At 40.6% G+C, this 19,468-nt stretch overlaps 2 protein-coding genes across 2 annotated transcripts; one reads left to right on the top strand and one right to left on the bottom strand.

Annotated features, from left to right (window-relative positions):
- Positions 1-3,439: 3,439 nt before the first annotated feature.
- On the bottom strand, positions 3,440-5,548 carry LOC115677113 (1-aminocyclopropane-1-carboxylate oxidase homolog 1-like). The gene is made up of 3 exons (XM_030600176.2): positions 4,922-5,548; positions 4,074-4,395; positions 3,440-3,862 (listed from the first exon to the last, which is right to left on the bottom strand). Exons 1-3 carry the CDS (start codon positions 5,422-5,424, stop codon positions 3,539-3,541), a joined length of 1,149 nt encoding a protein of 382 aa, XP_030456036.2. The 5' UTR covers positions 5,425-5,548; the 3' UTR covers positions 3,440-3,538.
- Positions 5,549-6,398: 850 nt separating this feature from the next.
- LOC115677111 (uncharacterized) lies at positions 6,399-18,536 on the top strand. The gene is made up of 31 exons (XM_030600172.2): positions 6,399-6,876; positions 7,224-7,674; positions 8,141-8,395; positions 8,474-8,686; positions 8,765-8,896; positions 8,991-9,120; positions 9,224-9,270; positions 9,349-9,450; positions 9,574-9,681; positions 9,967-10,109; positions 10,195-10,289; positions 10,398-10,476; positions 10,562-10,610; positions 10,682-10,762; positions 11,355-11,450; positions 11,541-11,644; positions 12,830-13,301; positions 15,043-15,078; positions 15,161-15,350; positions 15,427-15,560; positions 15,646-15,826; positions 15,913-16,145; positions 16,320-16,415; positions 16,706-16,795; positions 16,881-16,913; positions 17,006-17,155; positions 17,257-17,317; positions 17,393-17,448; positions 17,546-17,602; positions 17,680-17,800; positions 18,116-18,536. Exons 1-31 carry the CDS (start codon positions 6,521-6,523, stop codon positions 18,265-18,267), a joined length of 4,503 nt encoding a protein of 1,500 aa, XP_030456032.2. The 5' UTR covers positions 6,399-6,520; the 3' UTR covers positions 18,268-18,536.
- Positions 18,537-19,468: the final 932 nt, after the last annotated feature.

Here is a 19,468-nt window from a genome sequence, read left to right as displayed (position 1 = left end):
TTGTCCTCGTCCCCGGCCCTTTCCTCTTCTCATGTCCCGTCATCTAACCCTCAACCACAATATGGTCCATCACAATATGGACACGTTGGCCCTTCCTCCAATACTCAACAACATGTTACGGGACTTGGCCACATGCGAACTGAATCTCCTCCAGTTCAATCTCCTTTAGCTCCCTCTCCTTCCGTTCCACCCCATTATTCGGCGGACCAATCGAATATTGACGGAAACACAGGTCAAGAAGATAACCGATTCTTCATATGCCCATTTGGAGATTCGTAAGTACTACATTTTTATTTTAGTATATGTAATATTTAGGGCTTTAGATATTGATGTCAATTGAATTGTCGATGTTGCACAATATCCGTATGATTGATGATTCACGGATGCTCCGTCTGTTGTGAGGGAATTGAACAAAATAGTAAGAAACTTTTGGACGGGAGAGTATATTAATTATAGAAGTGTTCCACAAGAAGTGAAAGAAATGTGGTGAAATGAGTTCAAGGTAAGTTTTACATATTTTATTTTCTCACCAATTAAGTTTGGTGTAGTATATTGATGGTCAAGAATGATGTAAAGGGACCAGAACAACTCTGTAGTTTTCGATACCTAAAGGACTAGATATTTTCCCCGACATGAACTTTACAAAATCTGTCTATATTTGTCTGGTGCATGGTTATGGATATGTGATCATCATAATAACTTTCAATTTGTGTTTTTATTCATTGCAGCGGAAGTTCAAGTGGGAGGAAGCGGAAGACAATGAAGTGAGACGAATTTTCGATAAGAAAAACAGTGATTTTATGCGAAATGTCATGAATAGAGCGAAGATCAAGCAAGTGAAGCCGTCTTTCTTTACAGCTGACAATTGGGCGGCAATTAACAGATTTTGGGCATCTGAACAGAGTCGGCAACTCTGTGAGCAGAATAAGAAGAATCGATCTTCTAGCTCTAGTGATGGGTCAGCCACATATGCTGGGGGTTCTATCAACATTGCAGAGCATCGCAAACAACTGGTAAGTCTGTTAAATGAGTTATAAGTTAATTTAATTCAATTACTCATGTTTATATTTTGTAGGCACAAGAATTGGGGACGGAACCCACATTTGCAGCTACATTTGAACGCACATTTCAAAAGAAAGATAAGACATGGACCGGCGATCGAGCAAAAGCTGTTAAGGTATGTAAGGTTATACTTTGGCTTATATGTAAACTATAATGAAAACCGTGAATGCTTTCAATATTTATGGTAGATATATGTATATATATATATATAGTGATTTTATTTTCATCTACATTGTTAATGTAGGAAAAATATGATGAACTTTTAATGAGCAGTGCTAGTGGTAGTGATGATTGTCCTGAGTCTGGGCCACCTGTTGATAATATGGCATTATGGATGGAGGCAACGGGTGGGGTGAAAAAAGGGAAAATATTTGGGATGGGATCGTTGTCAAGGATGTACATGCCGAATAATCCTGGAAGTTCATCATCCACTGCGACTGGTCGAAGGAAGCCACGACAAGACGAGCAATTGACCCAAGAAGTGCATCGTCTGAATAATTTACTTGTTCAGAAGGACGAACAAATAAATAACTTAGAACAACAAATGAGACTCGTTATGCAACACCTTAACCTCAATCGCTACGACGATCCTCCTGTACCTCCAGCCAATCCAGTAGGTGATGGGCACAATGATGACCAACACATTGATGCCGAGAATGCTGATGATGATGATGATGATGATGATTTTCTCCTGTCTTTCTAGTTAAAATTCTCAAAATCGGGGGTAAGCTTGCTTCATAATCTTGGTTTTTCATAATTTCACTCATATTCATAAGTAAGAACATTTCTGTTTGTCCTGAAACGTATTTTTGTTAACCCTCTTGTTATTTTACACCTAGTTCCACATCCATGCATAAACGCTTCTTTTATATTCTCGACTTATTTATGTATCGACATTTCCTCATGTCTCGACAAAAGTGACTACTTTTGGTGTCCTGCCATCGTACCAAAGCTGCGTCTTCTTGTGTATGGTTTTTCTGCGTCTTCTATAGTTGTCCCGTCTCTTAGTTCATGTTTTGAATGTATTGTAAGATTGAATATCCAATAGCATCATGTCAGACTCTGTAACTTTCCTTCAGTTATTTGTTTCAATTATATGTCATTGTGGCTTGTTTGTCAGAATTTATGGTTTGTTCGTTTTTCTGTTTCAATTATATGTCATTGTCTCCTTTGTTTGATATGGACAAGAATTTATGGCCGAAATGATGTAAACATAGCGACGAATATTTTAAGCCGAATTTTGCGATCATTACAGTTCGTCGCTAATTTGCGACGAATACATTTTTCAACGAATTTTTGCGACGAACTTTGCGACGAATTTTGCGACGAAATTGCGACGAAATTTGCGATGTAATTTGCGACGAATTTTGCGACGAAATATTTGCGACGAATTTTGCGACGGAGTGTATTCGTCGCTAATTTTGCGACGAAATTTGCGACGAATTTTGCGACGATTTTGCGATGACATTTGCGACAAAATTTGCGACGAATTTTGCGACGAAATTTGCGACGAATTTTGCGACGAATTTTGTGACAACTTTGCGACGAATTTCCGACAAAATTTGCTACGAATTTTGCGACGGATAGAGTTCGTCGCAAATTTGCGACGAAATATTTGCGACGAATTTTGCGACGGATTGTATTTGTGGCTAATTTGCGACGAATTTTGCGACGAATTTATGTTCGTCGCAATTTTGCGACGAACTTTTAAATTTTCCATCGCAAAATTTTGCGACGACCTAGTAGCGACGGAATTTTTTCCGTCGCAAAATTCGTCGCAAATTCGATTTGCGACGGATTTTTCCAAATTTTCCGTCGCAAATTTCGTCGCTAATCCGGTGTTTTTTTGTAGTGTCTATCTAAATTGTTTATAAAGTTTGGAGTTCTTGTTGATCGGATCTTGTCACGGTTTAAATCTGTGTTACTGATCAAAACAAGCAAGTTCTTTGTTTACGCCTGGATATCTCCTGTCCGAAGTCGCCGCAAAATCCGGTCTCCTCTCATTAAAAATCGAAGAACGACTTTCAGTGAATTATATTTTGCCGCAGGAACAATTCCGGCGAAATAGCACGATATTACAATTCAATAATATTTTTGAATGAAAGTTAAGTTCAATATACATATTGGGCCAGACAAAGGTGATGGCGAGACCCGAGGTCCCGATGGGGCGAGGATGGGGCAAACCAACTCGCCCTGCCGGGGGAGCGGGACGAATATGGGGCCTTCTCACTTATCGTGGTGGCGGGGACGGGGGATGCAAACCTTGCTCCCGCCCCGTCCGATTGCCGTCCCTACGCGCGGACCGCTATGAGAGCATGTGCTGCAAATCAGCTCTCGGGGCATCGTGCCCGGAGACGCAGCAGTGATGCCACGAAGATTAATGCAGTAAGTCTTTGATGAATGTCCAAAGCAATAATGTGATCATACATTTCTCTAACCCCATATCATAGAATGTCGTACCTGCACATGTCAATCGTCAAGGTTCTTCTTGTCCTGGAACAGCTTGCATCTGTCTGTCCTCGTCGTTTCGCAATCTGAAGCTCGCTAGCGGAGAGTCGGTGTCAAGCCTGTTTTCCTCCCAGACTTTGGCGTAGTAGGATGCCAGATAACCTGGCACCGTGGTCTCCCGGTAAAGCGGCGGGTTCTCTTCCGACACCAGTTCCTCGATGGGTCCGTAGATCTTCGAGGCCTGTTCGATTCCGAAGCTCGTCCTGAAGAAGCTCGCGATGGAGACTCTCGGGCCTGCGGCTTTAGCCAACACCCTGTGGCTCGCGCTCTTGAACTTGTCATTTGAAACCAGCTGTAGTACGTGGAGCATCGACCCGAACGAAAAACAAGAATCAGTTCAAAGACTGAATGGTAGAATTCGCACCGAATGAGCGAATATTTGTGTCTGTGCGAGCGTACGTGCGAGGGCGGCGTGGCGACAATTCTCAATTTGCAAAGATGAGATGATTACAACAGAGGAAAAGGCAACTCATAGTTATGGGCTATAGCTTTAGCTTGCTTGCCTGCATAAGGTCTCCAATGTTCACTAGCAAAGCTCCTTTATGGGGAAGAACATTGACCCACTGATCCTCATGAAGGAACTGAAGGCCGCCCAGTTGATCCTGCAGGAGTATGGTCAGGAAGTTGCCGTCGTTGTGAGTGCTACATCCCATGGCTCGGTCCGGCTCGGGGCACGGCGGATAGTAATGGCACAAGAGGACTAATCCCTCGCCGCAATGCATGTCCTTCAGGTGGCTCGGCTTGAGGCCGAGCGCCTCGGACAACAGCTCCAACAATGTGATCCCCAAGTTGTGTACTCGTTCCGAGAATTCGATCACAATGTCCCTGCAAGCAATGCAAAACACAAGCACTCTAAAGTCCTCAAAGTGTAACCAAAATCAAATTACTGGATTTGGGTCTATTTTTCGGGACCACCATCGGGGTCTTCAGCAAGCAAATGCCGAAAGTTCTTGCCGGCAAATCGCCAGTCTCGAGCCATCGACACCACTGTCCAGAACAGGAGTTCAGCCGAGTTCAGTCTGGTCGATAGGGTTCAGTACTCGAGCTCGACTCCGACTTGATTGGGCATGTCGATATTACGGCCTCGAGTTTGATTTCCCGAGCTCGAGCGCGGTCGACTTCATTAAGCTCAAATTCAACCTCGAATTCTTCAAAATTGAAGACTAAATACTGTATTATATAGTCCTTACCAAAAAAAAATACTGTATTATATAGCTATTTGCAGTATCTATAAATGTATTCATACGATTTTCAATTACTCAGACAAGCACTAGCCAGTTGAATTTGACTTAGAACTCGAGAAGAGTCAAGTCAGAGATCGAGCAATCTACAAGTCAGAGCGAGGTCGTACCTACACGATTCCGGCAAGTCTTGAGGCTCCGGCGGGCTCGGAGCCATCTCGCAGATCAGGGTGTCCCTCCAATCCGCCGCCGCCACCTTGAACAGATTGAAGTTCGAGAAGTACAGCACCTTCCTCCCCTTCTCGCGCGAGTACCAGTCCCTCCTGCTCTCGCTCTCGTGGAACCTCCGCACCCCTCCGATCATCTCCTCCAGCACGCCCTCCGGGATCCCGTGGTTCACCACCTGGAACAAGCCCCAGCCCTCGCACGCGCTCCGGACTCCTTCCACCGCGCTCCGCCGGAGATCCCCGCCGCCGCCGACGGCGACGCCCCCGAGGTCGACGGTCGGGATCGCGAGGTCGGCGGCGTCGGCCGTTGCCTCCCCGGCGTGGACGAAGAAGGGCGGGATCTTCGAGACGCCGGAGTCGGCGAGGCCCTTGACGCCGAGCTTCGCGCCGTCGAAGAGCTTCAGCTCTTCGTCCCGCCGGAGCGCGGCGGTGCTCGCCGCCGACATCTCCGTTTTGCGCTTTTGCTTCGACGAGCTGATCGCCGGAATCCGTGGCGAAATGGTAATGTAGTCCGCTGCCGTGTTAGGTGGCAACGTGCGTGATCCAACTGAACTAACGTGACTCGTCACTGGTCAGTGGTCAGTTCGTTTACTTTAAAAATAAAAATAAAAATAATTTCGAGAGGTTTTTATGGTTATTTATTTCACGTACTCTCTTCATACAATATTGGAATTGTTGTATCAATTGTCTCGAAAAAGCTTAATATGGCAAATTAAAAATTTCAGTATTCTATATTGACACGGAATCTGAATAATAAGGCTCCGTTTCTTTCGTGAAAAGTAAATGATTTGGAAAATATTTTTCCGGAATAGATCGCTTATATCGTTTGCGAAAATGAATGAATGAAAATATTTTTATCATTCATGAAAATATTTAGACATAAATTATTATCGATAATGAAAATATTTTTCATTAACGAATTATTTTATATGGCATATACAATCGGTTTTAGAAAAATATTTTTCAAACCATTCATTTTTCCCTAAACAAATTGAGCCTAAGAACGCACAACGTGAGGGGACACATTTTTTTTTAAAATAAGTAACATATGCTGTATCTTCATTATTGATCATATTAAATTTCCAGAAACTCGTTCAATTATAAAGAAAAATAGCGATATTCAGGATTATCTTTTTCGCTAAGAAAATAAATTACACGGAGAATTTGATTTTGTTCTTGTTTTCATGAATAAATGAGAAAATTACTTTGAGTAAAATGAAGAAATTACCAACTCACAAGGAGAATTATGGATGGTATAATCACGGGTTTGAATCGAACAAACCGTGAACTCGCCGCGGTCAATCTTGGGCCTTGGCCATGGGCCCATGTCACAAGGCCCATTCACTCGTAAACGGCCCGAGTCGCTGACTCAGTGACTCGGGCACCTGCTCTTGCTTCAGCTCATATCGCCTCGCGATGAAAAATTTGGCGCCTTTTCTCTTCCTTCTCCCTCCGCGAGAGAGTCTGAACTGCAGCACCTCGGCGATTTCCAGCGACGGAGACACCGAAGCCCTCCGCCGGCGAGCTTCTTCTCCGCCCGCCATGGTGCTCCTGCACCAGCAAGGGCCTTCTCGGAAGAGACACTCCTCCTTCAACCCTCCGTTTTCCCAGTCCAAGCTCCCCAAGACCAACGCCGACCAGCCGTCTCCGCCGCCGCCGCAGCCGACGGCCGCGAGCGAGGCGGCGGACGCGTCCCCGGAGGATAAAATGGTGTCCGTGCTGGCCGATGCGGGCTGCACGCTCTTGAACCTCGACGGCCCGCCCTGCCTCCCCTCCGACGTCCACAGGTTCCGCGCTCACCTCCATCGCCTCCTCTCTTCTCCTTCGAACGACGCTCTGCGCTCCGATTTCGTCGCCGGTTTCTCCGATCATGTTCAGTCTCCTAAGAATCTCCTCAGGTAAGGGCGTGTTTTTCCAGCTTCCGTGAAGTTTCTCCGATCATGTTCTGGGGGATTTTGGTTCTGAGGCATTGGTTTCGTTGTTGAATTTGTACGTGAATGGAAACCTAATCCGAGAAACTCTACTGCTCTAGCTTGTACATTGTCAGTTATCTGTGGAGGTGAATTAGACTCGGAACTCTACGACACTAAAGATATAAGCCGCGTGGGTTCTTCTTCTTCTTCTTTGTAATGAAATGCATCTTCCTAATCAAGTTATTGTGTCGTCAGCTGCATCAGAAGTAAACATTACGTTGCATTATGTTACAATCTCTCTCTATCTCTCTCACCCTTTCTCTGCTTTTCAGGGTTCTCACGGGTTCAGATCACGGCGGTCTTTTGGCCACGAGAAGCAACAGCCTAGCTCGGAACCTCCTACTGGTCCCCGCAATTCAAGTTGATCTTCAAAGCATACTCCTTGAGAAGCTTCCTGAATTTTTTGACGCAAACCCTCAACCCTCTGGGGCATCTTTGTCACTCAAAGATGATGTTGCTAGGCTTATCATCAATCACTTGAGATGGCTTGATTTTATTGTTGATTCTAATTCATTTGTTGATAAGTTGATGCAAATCCTGTCCATTTGCCCCTTAGATTTGAAGAAAGAGGTTATTGGATCATTGCCTGAGATGATTGGTGACCAGAACTATGATACTGTGGTTAATTCCCTAGAACAAATGCTTCAAGAGGACACAGCAATTATAGTGCCTGTGCTCGACTCTCTTTCCAATCTTCATTTGGATGATCAGTTGAAAGATCAGGTAACGTGTTTTAGCTTAGTCTTTGCTATCTCTTCTGCTTGATTGTTGAGAAGATTTTGCAGAGAGTGACGAAATTGGACTTTATGAGCCCATTTGTTTTGTGAGTGTTAGACTCAAGCAGTTTCAAAGCACTCAGTTGATGATTATATTTTCTTTCTTGAGCGAAAATATTTCCATCTTATAATTATTTCTAGCCGCTGGAACAACGTGTGTGACCGATTGCTTCTGATTATTTTTTTTCGGAGGAAAAATGTAGTATAATGGATGTTCATCTTTTGCGGCAGGAAACCAAAGGGATAAGAAAAATAGGATCTTAGCAATTCTTGAAACAATTATCACATGAGGTTTGGCATCATGAATAGGAAGTACTTGATGCAAAATTATGTAGTCCTCGGTTGAAGTCAATCTTATGCATTTACTTCCAGACTGCACCAATATGGAAATTGACATTCTTTTCCATTTGAAGGTTGTGACAATCGCATTATCGTGCCTCAGAACAATTGATGGGGAGCACATGCCCTTTTTACTTAGGTTTTTATTGCTTTCAGCAACACCAGCAAATGTTCGAAGAATCATCTCACACATTCGTGAGCAGTTGAAATTTATTGGAGTATCCAATCATCATAGTACCCAACAGAGAAAACTAAAGGGAAAGTCTGTTGTGGATGGCATTGAGGCCTCCATCCTCAACACATTGAGATTGGGTCTAAGATTTAAGAATGTAAGTTTCCTCTATTATAGTTTCTAGTAGTGTCACCATGTTATTCAGCGGAGCATTTCTTGACAGTTGTATTCACAGATTCTCTGTCAAGAAATTTTAAAAGAATTCAACAGCCTTAAGAGACCGCAAGATCACAAGGTCATTGACATATGGCTCATCATGGTCATGTACATGAATGGCGAGTCTGTCCAGAAAACCATAAAAAAGATCTTCATGAGAAAGATTGTTGATGATTGCATTCCGTTAGTAATGATTGAACAATGTCTCCATGGCCATGCAAACCTAGTACAGGTGTGTTTCTCTGTAAGATTTGCGTATCAGCTAAAATTTTTGGCAGCTGTATTTGATTGTTTTGCTGACACATGATAGGACTACTTTCCGTCATTTCTCTCTCTGTGTGAGTACATTTTGTCCTGCAAAGAACAAAAAGCAAGGACGTTTGGCATTCACATGTACACTTGTCTGTTTGAAGAAGTTGCAGATCCATATTCAAGGCAGGAAGTAAGAACCTCTAACAGATGTATAACTGCCTTTGGATGATAAGAATATATGCTACTGTGCGTACCATCATAATTTTGTTCTTATTTCTGTGCAGATTCTAGGAGCATTAGTTACTCATGTGGGAAGTGGTGTAAGTCTCGAAGTTGGTTCTGCTTTAGAGACCATGAATTTACTGGTTGCGAAGCATCCTCTGGAATTAATCCGACTTTCTTCGTATATAAACGGTATTAAAGCCACCTATTGTTCTACTAAAAACTTCTATATCAATAGATGATGATTAGTTAAGACTAAAGATTTCTTTGATACACTTTGTGGTGTCCTTCTCAGGTATCTTGGACTATTTGGAAGGATTTAGTATTGAAAACCTGTATAAGGTTGGCATTTGCTCTGATATGTTCTCAAGTCAGGCCCTGAATTATCTCTCATCTTTTAGAGACTTTCTCAAATCGTAGGTGTATGAGGTTTTCAGCAATCTTGCACTATCAATTAGATCAAGTCAAGATTCATTGGGATCGTGTTTTGTAAATGAGCTTCTGATAGTTGTTCGAAAGCAGGTATCATGGCTTCGTTGATGTAAAAGGAAGACTATGGATGTTTTCTTTCTGTATATTTTGGTGTAACGATTTGACTAAATTGTGCCAATTGGTTGATTAATTGGTGGCCTTCTAATTGGGTAGGTCAATCATCCAGATATGAATTACAAGAAGATGGGACTGATTGGAAGTTTGAAGATAGTTTCATGCATTGGCGATGCAAAGAACATTCTCTCTCCAGATCCATCTCAGGTGCCACCTACTGCTGTTGCTTGACTTCTCCATCGCTTGTCGATACTGTTTAGACTTAAAAGTGGCCAAGAATTTTGATTATACCTTCTTAAGAATAGGGAGTAACCTACCCTGAAAAAGAAAACTAAGAAAGTGAAACACAACTGCATATGTAAAACTTGCACATACAACATAGGGTAAACACTAGCAAGTATGTGTTACCATGTCTTGCCGTGTAACTTGGAGCGATCCATGCTTTAACTCCTTATTCTATGATCTGTGACTTTGAATGAGATTGTTTTGCAGAAGTCCAATGTTGAGGAGGCCTTGGAGCTCTTGGAAACATGTTTAAAGTCCTGCAAACAATTGGCCTTGCCACTGACCCTCTTTTATGATGAAATGACTGCCTTGTTGAATCAAAGAAATCTGCACCCAGCAATAATGGAATGGTGAAATTTGTGTTCTTAGTTGATTTAGCTGTTTATTTTGGCTTAAAAAATACACTGGAGCATTACCTACCCGTTCTTGTTGTAGGATTGGTAAAAATGCTGGAGAATTAGAATCTACATATCTTTTGGATCTTGAAGATGGGAAGTTGCCTCTTAATGATACCTATGGCGGATTAGAAGGTGAATAAAATACTGCGCTTTGGGAATTTTGCTCTGCAACAGAAATTTGTAAACGTGTTGGAGAAAAGATAGTTGCAGATTCACAGCTTCTTTCACTTCCCTTTGTAGGGGAACTATGGATGAACTTGGATGGTGATATATCTCCGATATGCGTGAACATTTTGCCTTTGACTTCCTCATCATTGCAGTTATGTCAATTTGATGCCTTACTTTCCTCTTCATGAAAGTCTCTTGGTGATTTCTCTTGACACTGTTATTTCTTGTTGTTGCAGGTCTCCTCTACTACAGATTCTCCCTGCCAACATTCTCTTACTTTCTACAGTAAGTGCATGTTCTTTCAACCAATTTAAAGAGCTTTGAATTCTCGCAAATTTATGCAGTTTCTGTTGCAGGTTGAAAGATCAACAAATCAAGGATCTCTTGGAGGGATTGATGCACTCCTTGGATGTCCCTTGCACCTTCCTTCCTCTAAGGTGAAACTACAATGTGCAACCCTGCACTGTGTTTCATCGACTTACAATCTTTATTGAGGTTAAAAAGTGAACATTGATGGAGGAGCTATGTATGCCTTCAATTTTCCTCGTAAGAGTGCGGCGGTTTGGAAACTCTTTCTGTTACTTGGGATTTTATTTTAGCAAAGAAGGGTGTTTTGCATATCACTGAGCAGGGGATCCCCCCGTTGATGACCTTTACCGCGTAACAACACCAGAACATAGAGAACTAAGGAAATTAACCGGCCGATTTAGGGAAGGAGAGATCATGCTAGTTTTGTGAATCCTCTTTACTTGACCTATGGAGTAGAGGAAAAGAAAACCACCATTACTTGCCCCATGGAGGAGAGGAAAAGGAATAGTCTCTTCCCTAAGATATTGCATATGTATGTGGAGGAAGGAGGCTCTTTCTGATGATCCATTACTATGTCAGAGAAAGTACCCTAACTATCAACTTTAATTTGTGACATTTCCAATGTGTTACTATGTTGACTTACTTTGCTTCATTTATGTTGCTTGTCGATGTAGCTAGATTGTCTTATCTAACATGCATTTTTGACTACCTTAATGCCAGTATTTCTCCAAAGCTGCGTGGCAATCTCTCACAGGAAAGCAGAAGCAGATAGTGTGCCTCTCACTTTATTATGCGGCTAACTGGATTAGAGAACTGGTATATAAAGTTTAATGGCATCCCTCAACCCTTACAGTTTAACATGAAGTTTTGGTGCATAGCCTGTAACAATTGTTTTGTCTCGTGTAGCTTAATGCTTTCTCCACACAAGTTGCTGGAAAGTTTGAATGTACTAGTCAAGCTACAAAAGAGGACATAATCAACAAATTGCTGAAGCGATTGAGGAACTTAGTGTATGCACCTCTTTCACAAATTTTTGTGCTTTGTACAGCTACTCCATTGTTGTCAAACTCATTGTGCCAAGTGATTTTATGTTTATGTTTTGATTGAAGGTAAGAGCCATGGTTGCTAATTCTAGATTTAAATCTTAAAATCTTACGATTTTACCATTTGAACACATTGAATGATCTAAAGCCGTGTTAAACGTTTAGGAAAATCTAGATTTAAATCATATAATCTTTTAAATTCTGTATTTTATTATTCAAAAGATATTGAATGATTTTCATCATGTAAAAGTTTTAGGTCAGTAGAGTTGTATATGTGAATATTCTAGGATGTTCAAGAGATAAGGAGAGAAGATTTACAGGCTACATCTTTAGTGAAGGACTTGATGAAAGAGTACATAAGATGGCTCTATTAAGATTTAAAGTTTCAACCACAACCCACCATCCTTACACCCAGACAGAACAACATGCCCACTACAAAATCAATCCACCCGAGTTGAAAAATATCACAGTGTCCCGAGAAAACACGAAGTCACACAAAGTGGCACAACAAGCCGCCAAAAACGTTGATATACACATCAAAATCCCAAAGACCATTATACCCTTTAACAAAGATAATTAGGGTTTTTGGGTGTCTCTTATGCTTTATAAATGGAGCCATCTTATGTACTTTCATTGAGTCATTCAGCAAAGATGTAGCCTTTGAATCTTTTCTCTCTCCTCCTCTCTTGAACATCCAAACACAGTGTAAGAGACCTGAGAAGCTTGTGTGATAACACCTGATGCATGAACTTTGAATGGCAATTGGGTATAATTCCAGAGGTTGAGAGGAGTTAAATAAAGCACAGATAGACTATTGCAGATTGGTAGTCTCTAAAGTTTTCTATTTGTTAATTGATACTTTTGTTGCCATGCCTTCCCTTTCCGACAATTGTATTGTCTATCCAGGGATGATATTTAATACTATCTTGGATGTAGATTGTTTTCTTCAGCTTTATTTTATTTCATACCGGATAATTCGGCTTCCTTATTCTGAAGTTTTTTATGACAAGCACATGGTGTTTCATGGATGCTGTTAGTAAAATTGTTGTTTTGTGTTTTTTAGATTTAAACATGAGCGTGGTGTTACTAAAAATTGTTTGATTTTTAAATTTAAGAGGGAGTGAGTTTCATTCCTAAATTTTGGTGATGTAGATTTTTGGAGAGCTTGTTAAACAATCACTTAGAGTCTTACCCCCTATGCCTGCCGGAGCTCCATCTTCACTTAGAGCAACCCAAGTCTTCAAATTTAAGCCAACTTTATCCAGTTGGACATCTGGAAAAGAAGAATGAGCCGAAGAGAGCGCATGATCTCACTTTTCCAAACAAGTGTAAAAAAATGACTGACTCTGAACCAAGTTCATGCACTGATAGAAAGCTTCATCAACCCACTATAGTGGATGTGTTAAAGAAGGCAAGAGTAATGACAAGCCAAGAAGTGCAAAATGATGATTCTTCAAGTCCACGTATGAATGGCGGGAGAACTACATTGGAAGATCAGCATGCTGGTGATTCTGATGAGACGTTAACCCTAGAAATTTCTGCAGCTACTAAAGTTCTGGAACTGCAGAGATCCAAGTTCAGACCACTTCTGCTTCAGTGTTACTCCATTATGGCATTCTCAAAGGTACGATGAATGTAATTTGTCCTTTATGTTTCTGTTTGCAAGCTAAACTATTGCGTCTATCTCTATATCTTAGTCATTAGCAACTTTTTGCATCCCACGTTTTTGAAAATTTTGCAATAGCTTAAGACACTGGATTGCAAGTACTCGAATGAATCCTAAGTCAATCCTCTGGTGGACGAAATCTTGGTATTATCTGGAATCTTGCTACAGATTGTCCTCATTGTTCCTTTCTTTTATGTAGGTAATCAAACGGATAATTCTAAATGTCACCAGAAAAGTTTTAACTGTCTATATTCTCTTGTTCATCAAATATAATTTGCATGTTCTAATGTGCATGAGATGCCATTTTTTCTGTCTTATCATATTTCTGTCAGCGGTGACAATTATTTTACTGTACTTACCAAGGAAGTTTTAAGGCTAGCGATAGATTATGTAGAATTGGTAAAATGAGTTGGGATCACTTTATGGAGTGGTATCACTCAATGAAAAATTGATGGCCATTTAAATGTAGCACACATGGAAATTGCTGGCTATTTAGCTAGTGAATGCCTTTGGTGGTAGTGCCAATTACCTGGGTAGGATCCTTGCCTTCGTTTAGGTGGAGATGGGTTGTAAAGAAGGAAACTACTCCTTTCTGGATAGCTTAAGCAAGCAGAACCAACCATAACAAATACGTGAGGAAGAGTATTAACAATAAAATTATCATGGTGGAGATGACAGCAATGGCATGGATGCCAAGTATATGACTATGAGGTAAACCAAGAAGGTGGAAAGGGCTGGCAAATAAGTCTCTTTCTAAGCTCTCTTTGAGTTTCAAGATGCACAGTGTTCAACTGTTCCAGAATGGAAGAGCATTGCTGCAATTCAAATGCCAAAAACGACGGAGGAAGCAAGATTGACATTGAGGTGGTGAGGGGCGTAACGTGACCTTACTTCTGAAAATAGTATACTGCATCTAATAGCCTAACACACCTGTATTGGACGCACATATGTGGCCAGTTCCTCGAGATGCGCATTTCAGAAGATCCTTAACTCGGTACCTCAAAAAAGTGATGCTTGAGCTGACAAATGTCCATGACTTTCACTTAATTTGGATGACCGGTTCTATTGTTTTATATTTATACAACCGTTGAGCTCATGGGGTCTGCCTTACAGGTGTGAAACCTTTATATCTTTTGGAGAAGGGAACGATCCAGGTTTACACAGCTTAAAATCAGCCTTGGTAAAGTTGGATGAAATTTGGTAGATGGTGATAAATCAGCCAATTGATTTTTGAATTACATGGACGTGATCCTCTCACACACACAAACTGGATCACTTATAAAATTATATGTTGCAGGGTTATTCTTTTCTTGAGGTTAAGAGCAAATGCTAGGCATTCTTTGGATTAGGGTGTCAAGGTTATGAATGTAGCCAAACTTGCTGACACGTGATTTTTTTTTTAAGATTTGCTCTTGGACATGGAATCATGTCCTCACAATGTGCTTTTATGAATTTGGTATCCTGTGGCTGTGGTGGAAAATTGGTGCATACTATCATGAGATAGATTAAGACTTTCAAAGATACTGTCTAGTTTATTTTTAAGATATAAACATTCAGTGGCTTTGTGGTAATGTTGTTGCAAAGATCCTTGTAGTCGACATGTGGAATCGCATATTTACAGGATTAAAGCAATAGCCTACTTGGTTGTACTTGTGATAGGCTGTTTTAATAATGGCTATTCATGTCTTCTAAATTGCAGAAAGAGGAGACCTGTTGCTCAGATCCCATGGCTGAGGTACCTTATCGACCTAGATTTGCTGTTTCTCTTTCAAGTTAAGATCCTTACTAGTTTTCCCAAGTTGATCATCTTCTTTCAGTTACCCCTATATCTGTACCTTCTGAGAGATCTTCATAAGAAGCTGGATTACTTCAATACTAAATGTAATGGCTTGAGTGCTGCATCTGGATTTGCTGGTGTTACCTTGGAAGAGTTCTTAAATAAAATCAGACCACTCTTTCCCTCTTTGAAGAGGCATTTAGATAGTGCGATGAGTATCCTTAAAGAAGGTATGTATGCCCACTCTAGTTGGTCGAGATCTTTGTTGTGACAATGTTCTTAAAATTTTAAGAAAATATTTTGCAGGTGATAACAATTGCAGAGGACACTGGGAAAATCAGAGCATTAATGCTGGGAATCCAAATCTTCCTGATTGTGTGCTCATGGTGACTTCAGCGACAACTTTGGTTATAAAGGAAGTACTTCATTGTCTTAGTGAGGTAGGTCTTTATGCTCGTTCTCTCATCTTCTTTTGTGATCAATTCATGCATGGCTTGTCTTAATTCCATATAATGGAAATGGCAGATACTAAATATTCCAGATATTCAAAGGGACACAACAATCCTTTCAGATTTGCTTTGTGCTTTTCAGCCAATTGAAATGCCGGAAAGTAATATATGGGGCATGCAGCCCCATCCTTTGCCTGGGAGCATAGAACACTTATATTGTGGTGCTTATTCATTTCTGGAGAACATTTTGGACATTGGTTTGTCTTCCATCCTTTGTTTTGTTTCATTTTGTATTTGGATGCTTTGTCGCTTCAAATTCCTAAGAAATATCTCCTTCCTGCAGCCTGCTCCTTCTCCTTCATGGCAGCATCAGAAACTCTTCTTACGCTTGAAGCAGCTCTGAGCTCAGCCCAGAAGTTCAACATTAAGTTGATTGGGGGAAACCGTAAATGTCTACAGTCAGGATTCAATCAGGAAGTCCTTCTAAACCTGCGTAGAAGACTTGGAACTTGTGCCGAGAAGATTCTAAAGCATAGATGGGATGCTGAGAATGTTGAGAACGGTTGGAAGAGTAAAGTGAGACTATCCCCATTACGCCATCTCCCTTTACTTCAAAGTTAGATTTTAGTGATGACAGCAACATGTCAACAAATTGCATATGGTCCTTGCTCCATTAGGAGTGTGACTTAGCTTCTAGATTTTCTCAGAAACAGTTACGTATCTTGTATGATAAAGCTTTCCTCTCAACAGGGAGACCGAGTACAGAAGGTTTTGCACGTTTACTTGGAGAACAGTGACTCTACATCCAATGTGCTAAATGAACTTGCTCTCTCTGTGTTACCGCAGGTGAGTAAAAATACTCTGCAGCACATTTGAAATGGTTCTTTAGTTGGAAGATGGATTGCTACCAAAATATGCATTTTATACGTGGCTGTTTAAAGCGCTTAAATTTGTTGTTGTTTCTTTTGGCCAAAGCTTCAATTTGTTGTTAAAAAAGCCTCCAGAAACTAAATTTAGTCTCCATCAAGAACAAAAATTTTGAGAATCTTGGCTCAGGCTATGAATAGACTTTCTAGACAAACTTATTTATAAATGCTGCCTTGCTCTGATATTCATTATGAATGCTTCTTTATTAGGCCTTGGTGTGCAAAACAGCTGAAAGCAATGTGCATCATGGCTTCGCATCCTTGTGCTCTGCGACGTTTCATGTATGGTACCGGGTTTTGGTAAGAAATCTGATTCCTGTTATGCATCTGGTAATTCACAATACATTTTTTGGAAGTATTCTTACAGAAGGTGCTTCTCATGCAGCATGAAGTTAACCTTACTCGATTCAATGATTTGGTGAGTTCCAAGTCAAACATTTGAACACTAGTTTATAATTTATGCCCATTTTATTTAATATGCATTTATTTTTGTCCTTTAATGTGATTCAGGTTAAAGAAGTTGGTCTTAGGAGTAAACCGGATGCAGGTAAGCTGGGAAATGATGCCAAACATGATGTCGTAAGAGGACTTCTTATTAAACTGCTGGAGCCTGTGAATGTTGTTGTATCCCTAGTTACTATGTGCAGGACATGTGACAAGGTAAGCAGGCTGCAGAGAATAATTCGTGTTTCCCCTTATTTGGGGGAAAGATCTTGCTTTTAACTGTTGCATTGAATTGATTACAAGAGATAATTGGGTAGGTGACTACGCATGCTATGGCTGTCAAATATGGTGGGAAGTTTGTCGATTCTTTCCTTAAAGGTAAATTATGGTTTTCAATTGCTTCCATTGTTGTTATAAGTGCCTTTTCTATTAAGCTCTGAACTGTTTTCACAGTTTTCGAGTTTTTGGAGGTGCAGTTTCAAGAGCACCAAGAACTTGTGATACAGCTGGTGAGATTACATGCTTTAAATGTACTCTGCTACTTCCAAGTTACAAACTGGAAAAAAGTTTTAGCTGAAGTCACTATGCTTTTTATTAATGATCAAGGTTAAAGAGCTCCAGAAGGCCACAAGAACATTGCAGACACTGTGCTCTGAAGCAAAGGTTGGCATTGCTTCTTCAATTTGGTCAGAGGCAAAATCATTTACACTTAAATGCTAATATTTCTGTGTCCTTGTAAGGGTTTGAAACAAATGTCCGTCACCAGCAAAATTCCTGCTACGAAAAGGTCTCTAGAGCGACTTTTATTCCGTGTCAAGGCTCTTCTCCACAATTCATCAAGCGGATGCGCTTTTTGGATGGGTAAGCAAAATTATCCTAGTTTCACTTGGTTATAAAATTTTCTTATTCTTCAATGTTCACGCTCTGGTTTTCCAGTTTAGTCAGCACGGTGGCCTCCTGAAGTGTGGAAATCACTATGCACATTATTTTGTTTTCAGGGCTTTTCAATAGTTACTTATGACTGGGGAGTTTTGTACATTTGCAATGGCCTTTTAGTTTTTGCTTCTGAAGAATCACTACTGATCTTTCAGTCAGCGATATGGTTTTCTCTAAATGGCAAAAACTAACTATGCTTGACCTCTCACTTCTGTTCACATCTTCCCCTCTTCTTGACAGGTAATTTGAAACATAAAGACTTGGCAGGTCAGATTGTGAGCTCCCAGGCATACATCGATGAACAAGACTTTAGTGTTGGTGAAGATGCTAGGGGAGAAAATGCTGATGAGCCTCCCGTAGGCGAGCCGGATGAAGAAACAGAACAAGGGTGAAAAGCGAGAGACACCTTCATGTCACAAGCTGTGAATGGATAAACCGCCCCAAACTGAAGGTTTTTGTTATTTACTGCGTTCAATTTATGTTGGCGGCATCTGTATATAATAGCAGAAGGATGGCTGTTTTATATTGTCCACATTCTGGACTCGTCGACTTTCAGCTTACATGCGGTTTCACCCTCTTGCAAGGCTATTAATTTTTTAATTCCTCTGGCATTTCATGAAGTTAAAGTGTATCAATATAATGGTAAAGTGACTTAATTTTCCTTTTTGGCGAAATGGTTTTAAGTTTCCTTTTCCATTTAATAGTATGGGGAAAGGACACAACAAACGTCATATCTTGAAATTTTGGGTTAATTACTATGATAAGAGGCATCATATGGAGTGTTCCAACAATTTTGTGTCGAAGTATGAGATGGGTGGTTGTTATTGTTGTCCTTGTCGTCTTTGTATCAAGGTGGTTATTATTATTATTATTATTAGGATTTACTTACCTCCACTTGTTATTTTTATTAGAATGATTATGTAAGCTTATCAAATCATAATCTTCCATTTTGTCATTACGATTCAACAATTTCAGGTCTACCCTTCCTAAAGCCAGAGGCAAAGAATGGTAGAACTGGAAAGATAGATGTTGTAATGGAAGTCGAAACAGAGCATCACTAGAACAGAATCACTGGAATGACCAAAGAGCAGAAGAGTAGATCGTATGTGGCATGACAGGATAAATGGTGTGGATTTTGGTAGGATCATTCTCGACACATAAACAGTTAATCGAGAATTTAAAATGACAATGAAACTATGAACTCGACAAACTGCAGGCTTTCGGCATATCAAATTCACGCCCTGTGAAATTAGCTTGAAAGAACCCAGTGAATTCTGGGGATTGAGAGCGTCGTAAATTCTACTACTTAAGAAACGTTTACATAAAACCAAACATGAAGTAGTGCATGGCAACCGAGCTATGAAACATGTATATAACTTTCCTGAGCTACAACCTACATACATGAAAAGATAAAATCCTTTATGTAAAGAAATATAAAATGAGTTTGTCAACTTTGGAAATTCTTGCTGCACTTGCTAAGAGTATAAGAATTGGTTGACTGGTCTTGATATGATTGAGAGCGATTTTTGGAATTGCTTTTCTATTGAGAGATATTTTCTCCAATACACAGGCCATATAGTATCTCTGTCTCTT

This window comes from Syzygium oleosum, unplaced genomic scaffold, assembly GCF_021117445.2.
Source record: "Syzygium oleosum isolate NSW1041296 unplaced genomic scaffold, Sole_v2.1 Sole_v2.12, whole genome shotgun sequence".
Taxonomy (NCBI): Eukaryota; Viridiplantae; Streptophyta; class Magnoliopsida; order Myrtales; family Myrtaceae; genus Syzygium; species Syzygium oleosum.
The sequence above is the reverse complement of the archived record's forward strand: the minus strand, read 5'-3'. Positions and strand labels throughout refer to the sequence as shown.

What these genes read in the sequence shown, in the direction of transcription:
- LOC115677113 (XM_030600176.2), bottom strand. Translation starts at nt 5,424, where the DNA reads ATGTCGGCGGCGAGCACCGCCGCGCTCCGGCGGGACGAAGAGCTGAAG. An exon ending in GACTTGCCGGAATCGTGTAG is followed by an intron (nt 4,396 to 4,921) that starts GTACGACCTCGC and finishes CATTGCTTGCAG; the next exon opens with GGACATTGTGATCGAATTCT. An exon ending in ACATTGGAGACCTTATGCAG is followed by an intron (nt 3,863 to 4,073) that starts GCAAGCAAGCTA and finishes CACGTACTACAG; the next exon opens with CTGGTTTCAAATGACAAGTT.
- LOC115677111 (XM_030600172.2), top strand. Translation starts at nt 6,521, where the DNA reads ATGGTGCTCCTGCACCAGCAAGGGCCTTCTCGGAAGAGACACTCCTCC. An exon ending in TTGACTTCCTCATCATTGCA is followed by an intron (nt 10,477 to 10,561) that starts GTTATGTCAATT and finishes TTGTTGTTGCAG; the next exon opens with GTCTCCTCTACTACAGATTC. An exon ending in CTCTCTCTGTGTTACCGCAG is followed by an intron (nt 16,416 to 16,705) that starts GTGAGTAAAAAT and finishes CTTCTTTATTAG; the next exon opens with GCCTTGGTGTGCAAAACAGC.